The sequence below is a fragment of the Penaeus japonicus genome, unplaced genomic scaffold, assembly GCF_977035675.1.
Source record: "Penaeus japonicus unplaced genomic scaffold, GWHDUDI00000001_assembly GWHDUDI00000011, whole genome shotgun sequence".
Classification (NCBI taxonomy): domain Eukaryota; kingdom Metazoa; phylum Arthropoda; class Malacostraca; order Decapoda; family Penaeidae; genus Penaeus; species Penaeus japonicus.
This window is the reverse complement of record NW_028234413.1, coordinates 35,061,846-35,071,845: the sequence shown is the minus strand read 5'-3', so window position 1 is coordinate 35,071,845 and position 10,000 is coordinate 35,061,846. Positions and strand designations below refer to the sequence as shown.

General features: G+C 35.5%; 1 protein-coding gene across 7 annotated transcripts in view; it reads left to right on the top strand.

Moving 5' to 3' along the window:
- LOC122266399 (CCR4-NOT transcription complex subunit 2-like) overlaps window positions 1-10,000 on the top strand; it is an 18,051-nt gene that overhangs the window by 7,045 nt on the left and 1,006 nt on the right. For 2 of the 7 annotated variants that reach the window (XM_043030776.2, XM_043030777.2), the window contains exons 2-10: window positions 2,307-2,378; window positions 3,065-3,311; window positions 6,247-6,434; window positions 6,643-6,744; window positions 7,333-7,482; window positions 7,823-8,084; window positions 8,361-8,468; window positions 8,620-8,743; window positions 9,031-10,000. The exon at window positions 9,031-10,000 is cut by the window's right edge and continues 1,006 nt beyond it. In XM_043030776.2, the coding sequence (XP_042886710.1) occupies window positions 3,070-3,311; window positions 6,247-6,434; window positions 6,643-6,744; window positions 7,333-7,482; window positions 7,823-8,084; window positions 8,361-8,468; window positions 8,620-8,743; window positions 9,031-9,132 (1,278 nt within the window). In that variant the 5' untranslated portion in view covers window positions 2,307-2,378; window positions 3,065-3,069 and the 3' untranslated portion in view covers window positions 9,133-10,000. The remainder of the gene's footprint in view (window positions 1-2,306; window positions 2,379-3,064; window positions 3,312-6,246; window positions 6,435-6,642; window positions 6,745-7,332; window positions 7,483-7,822; window positions 8,085-8,360; window positions 8,469-8,619; window positions 8,744-9,030) is intronic. The other 5 variants (XM_086542016.1, XM_043030774.2, XM_043030775.2 and 2 more) reach the window with 3 other exon arrangements.

Genomic DNA, 10,000 nt, shown 5'->3' with positions numbered 1-10,000 from the left:
TGGCTTTTCTTGATTAATTTTTTTTTATGCAGATGATTTGTTCCACAAGTATTTAGTCACTCACCAAGTCTATGAGTAGGCCTACTTGATCATACTTGTTTATCTCTCTATTTTTATTGTCACTAATATTATTATTAACCCTTTGATGTGTGACACGGGTTAATATTAACCCATTGTGGACAGGGCGCATAACGACCTAACTGGTCGTCAGGGCAGGCGGTCTACGACACTAGTGGCACTGGTAAAAAATTAGAGGGACGGGGGAAGGGTTTTCTTTGCCCTCTAGGTAGACAAGACAAGCCCAAACTATATTTTTCCATAAATCCATCATAAAATCCGGGTTTAGGCTGACTTTGGAACAGCCATAATAATGTGACTATGTGCGCGCTTCAACAGTGAGCAGATCCCGATTTCACGTCATGTACGCATTGACTCCTATCTTTTAGGCCTAATCGGTGCCGACATGTATGTCATGACACCCGTATGCAATGGGTCAATGCTTTTAGTAGTAGTCATTTTTTATTATGTGCATAACTTCATTTGTGTTGTTTTGTTAGGTGAGGTAACATGAACATAGTCAAAGCCACACCCCTACCACTAGTACTTTTGCACTAGTTATGATATTGTGTATTTTGATACCGGTTTTTGAAAATTATTTGGGATTTAAGTAATTTATTATTTTTCAGTAGAAATCATAAGTATGCTTAGAATTAGTTTTGGGTTTATATTCTTATTGTAGCTAAGAAGAATGTGATCCTTTATTTTTAGTGAAGTAGAAAAATTTGAGCGCTTTTAACCTTTCTGCTACATTACTTTTGCACTGCAGTTTTCTGTTCACAATACAAGCTAGGTATTCCTTCAGTTGTGTATCTAATGCATCACACCAGATGATAATTAGTATCACTTTCCTGATATATTGTACATAGACTCATATATTATACCTTGAAGTCTTGAAAACAATAGAAAACACGTCTTAAAATGCCGAGCTTAGGCCGAACATCTTAAGATAAGGCCCTCTGAGATAGGTTAAAAAGTAAAGGTATGAAAAAGTGTAACATTTTAAAGGATATGATATTTAAACTGGTTTCAATAATCAGTTTCATAGGAGAGCAAGGTTAAACATACACAATTAAGATAATTTCTTTATGTGAAATTTGAATTTTGATCATTGAAAGTGAGAAGAGAAAGGAAACTAAAAGAAAAACAGCTTATAGTCTAGAGTATGACAGCATGAAGTGACACTATTAGCTCCACACTGTATATTCAAACAACAGCTAACAATTCCCCAGTATGTTTATTTTGGCAGGATTGAATTAGGACTGGTTCTTTATTTGATGGTAAATTACCAAGGAGGTCTGCAAGCTCCATTTATCCAAAATAATCTTGATGGAGTTTATTATTCCATTAGAATCATTGCGAATACAATTTTACATCTGATTCATAGAAAATCCACTTTAAGACAATGTTATGTATTTTTGGGCAAGGGTTTAATGTATGCCTGCAAAGCTTGAAAAAAGGACTCTCTTTATGCATTGATAGTATTTTACCGAAATCCATTTGAAACTTGCTGTTATCATTACTGGAAGGTTTACAGCCTGAAGTTCAAGGCAATAGTCATACAATATCAAGTGATTACCCTGTCATCTAGCGAAGGTCAACAAACTTCAGCCATGTATACCTTTGCAAGATAGAGCATGAACTGACTTTTTAACCCATACATAAGAGATATGTTATCATCATTTTCCCACATGGCGTATGACAGCTTGTTGTGTCATTGACTTTGCTACGTATCCATGTTGATCATTGGGGTACATTTGTATATACACAATTTTCTTGGGTTGTCAAAAAAAAAAATTAAAAATTAAAAATTAAAAACACTTTGTCACCCCCTTTGAATAAGGTGGGGGGAAATTGCTCTGAAAGGTTCAATGTGGCCTCGTTCCTTGAGAAACGTCTCAGCGGGAAGCTGTAGGTGTTTGCTATATTGCTGAAAGGAGCAGGATTAGGCAAATATAGTCCCTTCATGATTGGGTGAATCAATAATGAATTACCAGGGAGGTCTATAAGTTCTATTTTGCCAGAATATACATGGTGGAGGTTCGTTAGCTTTGCCAGAGCATTGCTAAGCAGTAAGGCTTCAGCAATAGGCCAGTGCAAACAAGTGGCTGTCTTTTTAAATACACCAATTTTTCTGTATCTTTGTGCAGTCTTTCTGGGATAAATACTGAAAGAAGTATCTTCCATTGATTCCTATCATTGATGTGATCGTGAGATCTATGTTAATTTTCTTATTGTGTGCTTTCCAGGTGTGAAGTCCTTAGAATTAATCCAATTTATCCAAAAGAGGAAGAGCTCCATAAAAGTGTCTTAAATACAGTGTATGTAACCTTTGAATGTAGTATTCTATTAAACTACTGTTTTGATATATTTCCTTGTTAATCAATTGCACAATACATGGCTGTTTACATGGACATCTTTGGTTTGGCCAAAGATTTTTATGTTAAGATTTTTTAAATGTTTTTAATTTTTGTAAACAGTCAATCATTGAGGTCATTTACTTGATTTTTTATTATTTTAGTTTTTGTTATTATAATTGTCATTATCATCATCATCATTATTATTTTTATCATTATTATTATTGTTATTAATGTTCTTGATATTATTTATTTATTTATTTATTTTATTGTCCATGAATATCAGCCCACTCCAACTAGCCCCTTTAATTATCTAGACCTTTAAATTTACACTGGTAGTAGACAGAGCATATATGAAAAAAAAAAAATCCAAATTCCCAGAGAAAAATTCATGGCCACGAGATGCTTGATGCATAGGAGTTGTAAATAGATACAAAATTCAAAGTTGAATGACTATTATTATGATGGCCTTTTTAGGAAAAGAACAAATGTCTTATAGTAGACTGTGTATTTTGAGATGAGATACAGGGGTATTATTTCAGGTGTAGACATGATAAACAAAATGTTTGATGTTTTAGATCAGCTTTTTTATTTACATACTATGTGTCATTTTCAGGAGGTAATAATGCATGGTGACTAACTTTTTCCAGGTATTATGGGGAGTTTAGGCGGCACTGTTGCCAGAAGCATCGAGAGTCGTGGTATTGCAAGCGGTCCGAGCGTCGGAAGTCTTGTCAGCAGTGGCAGTGGTAGCTCAGGAGGTTCCAGCCTGGCAGCCCTGTCCTCAGCTGTGGCAGCAACACACAATACAAACTCTCTCTTTATGGCAAACAGTATTCAGGCGGCAACACAGCAGCGAGCAGTCACCGACATGCTTAGACATATGCAAGGTCTAGGGTAAGATTTGCCTTTTCTTTTTGTCGTGAGTGCTACGTTTTTTTTAGTTATTTGATGTTGAAATGTTGCACAGCACAGTACAAAGAATTTATATCAAGAAAGGTTACTGACCATGGGTACCAGAGTATGCTCCTTAACTTGTGAAAATGAATCAGTATGATAGGTGTATTACTATGAAGTATTTTAGATTAAAAAAAAAAAAGGTTTGTTGGAAATGTCATATGAAAAAAAATACATACCTCAAAAACAAGTTAAAGAAGAATATGTAAAAATAAGGAAGATAGTCAACAGTGTTGTAATTGATTTATGCAAAATTTCTATGATTGTTTGTTTTTCTTTAGATTACAAGATGTGTGTTATATATTGCTGGACAAATTGTGACTGTGATCTTTAACCCCTTCAACACGAGGACGCGTATACTGCGTCATTGCATTACATCCCGGATTCGACTTGGGGGCGCGTTTTCTACTGGTCGTAGTGAAGGGGTTAAAGGAAATCTTACAATCTTGGGGTCCAGCACATTAGCATTACAGTGTCAAGCAGTTACTGATTCCTCCATGCTCAGGCAGTGACCATCAGATATAAACTATATGGATTTAGGAAAGATGGAGCTTAGTTTGGTTCATTATTTGATGGCAAATTACCTGGCCTCTTAATAACTTCATTATCAATCACAACACTATTACATTATGTTGATATTAGTTGCATTGTCCCTTCTAAAAGAAGACAGTTACTTTTTTTCATGTAGCTAACTACATATTACATTTACATGTAATAACTTATTACATGTATATTATATATATATGCATGTACATATGTGTGTGTGTATATATATATATATATATATATATATATATATATATATATATATATATATATATATATATATATATATATATATATATACATATATACATATATACATATATACATATATACATATATATATACATATATACATATACATATATACATACATATACACATATACACACACACATATACATATATATACACATATATATATATATATATATATATATATATATATATATATATATATATATATATATATATATATATATATATATACACACACACACACACGTATACACGTATATAACGTACGTGTGTGTGTGTGTGTGTGTGTGTGTGTGTGTGTGTGTGTGTGTGTGTGTGTGTGTGTGTGTGTGTGTGTGTGTGTGTGTGTGTGTGTGTGTGTGTGTGTGTGTGTGTGTGTGTGTGTGTGTATATTTATATATATTATATATAAATATATATATAATATGTATAATATATATATTTATGTTATATATATTTATATTATATATATATCATCATCATCATCATCATCATCATCATCATCATCATCATCATCATCATCATCATCATCATCAGCCTGTACCATTCCACTGCAGGACAAAGGCCTCTCTCAATCTTATCCAGTCATTCCGGTCTTGAGTCCTCTGATTCCAGTTTACTCCTGCAAAATTCGCTATATATGTATATATATATATATATATACATATATATATATATATATATATATATATATATATATATATATATATATATATATATATATATATATAAATATAATATAATGATCACTGTTAGTAGCAGTATTATTATTATTATTTTTTTTTTTTTTTTTTTTTTTTTCTTTTCTTTTCTTTTCTTTCTCTCTCCATATAAATTAGTTGCATTCATTATGGTAAATTTATGAGTAATTATCTAGACACAAGTGTTGCATATGATTGGAAATTTTTTACCAAATGTAAGCAGTTATTAGATCCTAAGCAGTATTTAGCCTTACACTCAATTTAGCACTGGATTTTTTATTTTATGTAAATTGATAATTATCTTATGATTATAGAAAATGTATTTTTATTTGCTTAGCCCTTCTGCAAGTGGCATGTTTCACGGGGTGGGATCACTTTTAAACAGCATTTTTCCATTAATTGAAATTACAAGTATAGGAAATATGATATTTTTGATTGGTTTTCATTCATTGCTTACACACACTATCTGCCTTTGTGGCAGAGAAAGTGTATTTTCAATGAATTTGGCTATGATTTTGGGTGCTAGATTCTCTGTTTTTTGCTATTTCTCAAACACCTGACATTCAAAGGGATTAAGGCATATATATGATTAAAAGAGCAATTAGGAAGTGGGAGGATATCAATTCCAAGGTTAGAAACAGAAATTTAATTACCATTTTATTTCAGGTCATTGTATATCCAAAGTAAATGAGATTTATTGACTTATTACAGTAGTTTTCCTATTGAAATTTCCATGAATGTTGAGCAAGCAATACCTATTCATTTAGAAATTGGTGTAAATATTTAGGGAGAGATATGAACAGTGATATATAATCCTATATTAACCCAATCCCAATGGGCTCGGCGATTAGTGGAAACCCCCTATGCGGGGCCTATGCAATATTGTATTGGGAACGTCATACATGTATGAATCCTCTGCATCGGGCATTTAGCTGTGACGCACCGTCGCCATAGGAGTAACCCATTGCCTAAAGACTTAACTGGTTTTCAAGGCAGGCTGTCTACGACACTAGCGTCACTGGCTAAAAATGAAAGGGACGGGAAAGGGTTTTCTCCACCCTCTGGGTAGCGCAGACTAGCCCAAACTATATTTTTCCATAAAAACATCATAAAATGCGAGTTTAGGCTGACTTTGGAACCCTGTAGCTCTAGAACTAGTGCCATTAGAGCCATAATACTGTATGACTGTGTGCACACTTCAACTATGAGCAGATCCCGATGTCGTGTCATATACACATTGACAGCCGTCTCTTAGGCCTAATCAGTGCCGACATGCATGTCTTGACACCCGTACGCAATGAGTTCAGATTTCCTTTTACTGATTATCTTCATATAATGTTCTAATCAGGTAACTGAATTTGTTGTCCTTGCAGAAACCGTAGCATAACGGGAATTGTAGGGAGGCCCTATGGGAGTGGCGGCAATAGTATGATGGGTCTCCACAGTAATTTTGGTGGGGACTCGGCACCCCCTCCATTGGACCTGTCAGAATTCCCCTCCTTATCTTCCCGAAGTACCGATAACTCCCAGCCTAACCCAATGGCTGGAAGACAACCTTATGGTGCGTATTCTCACTTGTAGATTCCGTGATGAAATTCAAATTGTTCTAATACATCTCGAAAGATTTAAACATTCTCATTATCTTAGCAAGCTTTCAAATAGCTTTCTGAGAGTTTCAGATTGACTCGTTCAATATTTTTGTCGAATAGGATTGACTGTTGTGGGAGGTGGTTGTATTTATTGAACTATTTCTCCTTGGATTCTCTCAGTGGGAATGGTGAAGCAGCCGACCCCAGAGACCTCGGAATTCACTATGAGCAGCGAGGACTTCCCCGCATTGCCGGGAACTCAATCTGCTCCAACTGGGAAAAGTAAGTGGAACTTTAGCTAAGACTTTCAAATTGTTTTGAAAGATTTTTTTTTCTTTCTTTCTTTCTTTTTCTTTTTTTTTTTTGTTCTTTTTCCTCTTCTATTTTTTTCTTGTTTTTCTTCTTCTTTTCATTCTTCTTTTTCTTTATCTGTCTCTTTATTTCTTTTTCATTCTCCTCTTCTCCCTTTCTTCTTATTTTTTCTTTTTATTTTCAATTATTTTTCTCTGTGCACTTGGTTATACCAGATGATAGAATGATATGGGTGCAGTCACTTGTTCATAGTGAAAGAAGACACTTTATTCACACCTAAATTAAGAGGCAAGTGCAGTGCTCTCTCTCTCTCTCTCTCTCTCTCTCTCTCTCTCTCTCTCTCTCTCTCTCTCTCTCTCTCTCTCTCTCTCTCTCTCTCTCTCTCTCTCTCTCTCTCTCTCTCTCTCCCCCCTCTCTCTCTCTCTCTCTCTCCCCCTCCCTCTCTCTCCCTCCCTCTCCTTCCCTTTCTCCCTCCCTCTCTCCATTTCTCTCCATCTCCATCATTTTATATCTTTAATCTGATTACCCCCATGAAAATTTGTGATAACCGAAAGAAAGTCTTTTCACCGTTTTCAGATGACGGGGGGTTCTCAAACAATGATAAAAAGTCTACCTCGACGGCAAGTTCAGAGTCAACGTCGGACTTCTCCCTACGGGTAGCAGAGAAGAGAGAATCTATGAGGAGAGGGATTCAGACTCGTGCCGACGGTAGGTATTGGTAGATAAAACGGAAGGCCCGACAGTTGTGGATTGTGGCAAGTCTAGAGAGATTTAGGACACGTCATGGGAGGAGATAAAGGGAAGGGCAATGGATGGTTTGGATGGATGGATGAAGGGGAGTGTTAGTGATAAAGTTTATGTTGAGAAGAGAAATGATAAGTTTTTCATTTCAGTTTTTTTAAATATTGTATAAAGGTATGCTTGATGATAATAACAGATACTGAGATTCATGGTTTTAAGTGCTTTGTCTAAGATTTTTAGGAATTATGCTAAATAATCAGAAATAATCTTGACGGTATTTTTTTTTCCACATTATATGGCGTTGCAGGTAAAGTAACAAACATACCTGGAGACATGGTGACGGACCAGTTCGGGATGGTGGGTCTTTTAACGTTTATCAGAGCAGCAGAAACGGACCACCAACTCGTATCATTGGCATTAGGGTCAGACTTAACCACCTTAGGGTTAAATCTGAATTCCCCTGAAAATCTCTACCCTAATTTCGGTGGCCCTTGGGCAGAGACCCCGTGCCGTCCTCAGGATATAGATTATCATGTTCCGCAAGAATACTTAACTAATCAGCAAATCAGGTAGGCCGGAAGTTGCAATGTTATCTGTCTTTAAGAAATGTCAAGATTGCTTGTTGAATCAATGTGATATAATACTGATTTTAGAGATTTTGCTAAATTATTGGACCCTTCATATATTATTTTGACTTTTAATAATTATGTTGTTTCCCAAAATGTGAATATACACCATTTAAGTTTATTTGTTATTTTCATAAATCATGACCATGCAAGCAATTTATGAAAATGAAAATGATATATAGCAGTATGGAATCATTCATACCTGTGATTTTATTCCAGAGGGAAGTTAGCACCTGTAAAGTTTGACAGATACGGAGAGGACTTGCTCTTCTACATGTTTTACTCCAATGCAGGAGATGTACTACAAATATTGGCTGGTTCAGAGCTGTAAGTAGGAGCTGAAATACCTACCATTGTGAAATAAGCAAAGCTAAATTCATATTATTTTATGATATTACATAACTTTATTTTGAAACGGTTATATCGTTTGTATACTTCATCCCACTATCGTTAATTGAAGTACTCGATGGTATTCCAGGTACAACCGGGACTGGAGATATCATAAAGATGAACGAGTATGGATAACGAGAGCCCCGGGCATGGCACCGGTGGAGAAGGGTCCTAACTTTGAACGTGGAACTTACTTCTATTTTGATGCCCAGGTAGAACTTTTGGGTTCTGTAATGATGTAATATACTTTATAGTTTACTGTCTAATGTTTATTTGTTTTTAGATTGTTTCTGCAATGATTTTTGTATGCATGAAATGAAAGTAACCAATTATTTTTTTAATATTAATGGGAAATAAGTTTGAGCCCCAGTTGTAACTCTCCTTTGCAAAGAATATGATATGAGTATGTGTTGAATATGTGTGTGTATATATATATATATACAAAATAGGGTAAACAAAGAAGACTTCAATGACCCAACACTTCATAATCCCTTTCCAGAATTGGAGGAAAGTGCCAAAGGAATTCCACCTTGAGTACGACAAGTTGGAAGAGCGCCCGCACATCCCTGGTGGTATCACATCGACTTCATCCACCCTGTGACTACCTACACTCTACTCTCAAGCCCAAAACCATCCTCAATGCAGAGGAGCCTAGGCAAAGGGCCCAAGCCCAGTTTTTGTGGTAGAATCAAATTGCATTTTATTAACTATTTTGTTATGAATCTTCATTTATACAAACAAACTCAGTCTGCCCATGAAAATCTTCCAGTAAAATGCCTATTGTATAGGATATAAAGTGTATAGAAGTTTTGATAAAGAAAGAACAGATTCATAATGGTTTGCCACAAACACTGGGTTGTACCTAGAACAAACCACCACCTAAGTTGCTAGCAGAGTATTGAGATGAAGTGCAGCTGTGAGAAGCATTAGACCAGTGGAGAAGCTGAACATAGCAGGGGCACCCCCTTTTTTGGTATTCAAGCAGTTCTCTTATCTTGGAAATTTATTTATTTTTCTATTGGAATTCTTTTGAAAATTAATGTACTATATTTTAGCTTAATGCTGAAGTAAATGTGTAATTCGATGTGAACCCCTGCTGATCACATTATTTTGCTTTAATTGAAAGCATCAGATGAATATTGATTTTGTTTTCAAAGCTAATCTAGGTTTGGGTGGTGAAATTGCCACAGGAACAGTAGCTTGGGTGATTAGGCCCTTATTGCTGTACTGAGGTATTGGGCTACTTAACAGATGTTCAGTCAAAGGTCCTTGAGTCCTTGGCACCATGAACTGGCTGTCTCAGTCAAGGAATTTGCAGCCCATCTAGTCTTGGGTTGTCAGTGTTCACTGCTAGCACTGTACACACAGGGTCAGAGGAGAGCCAGTAGGATATCCCAGTTCTTAAGACTGTGTCAGCTATGTTTTGCAACTATTGGGAACACTAGTTTGGGCTACTTTTTACCTTTTCA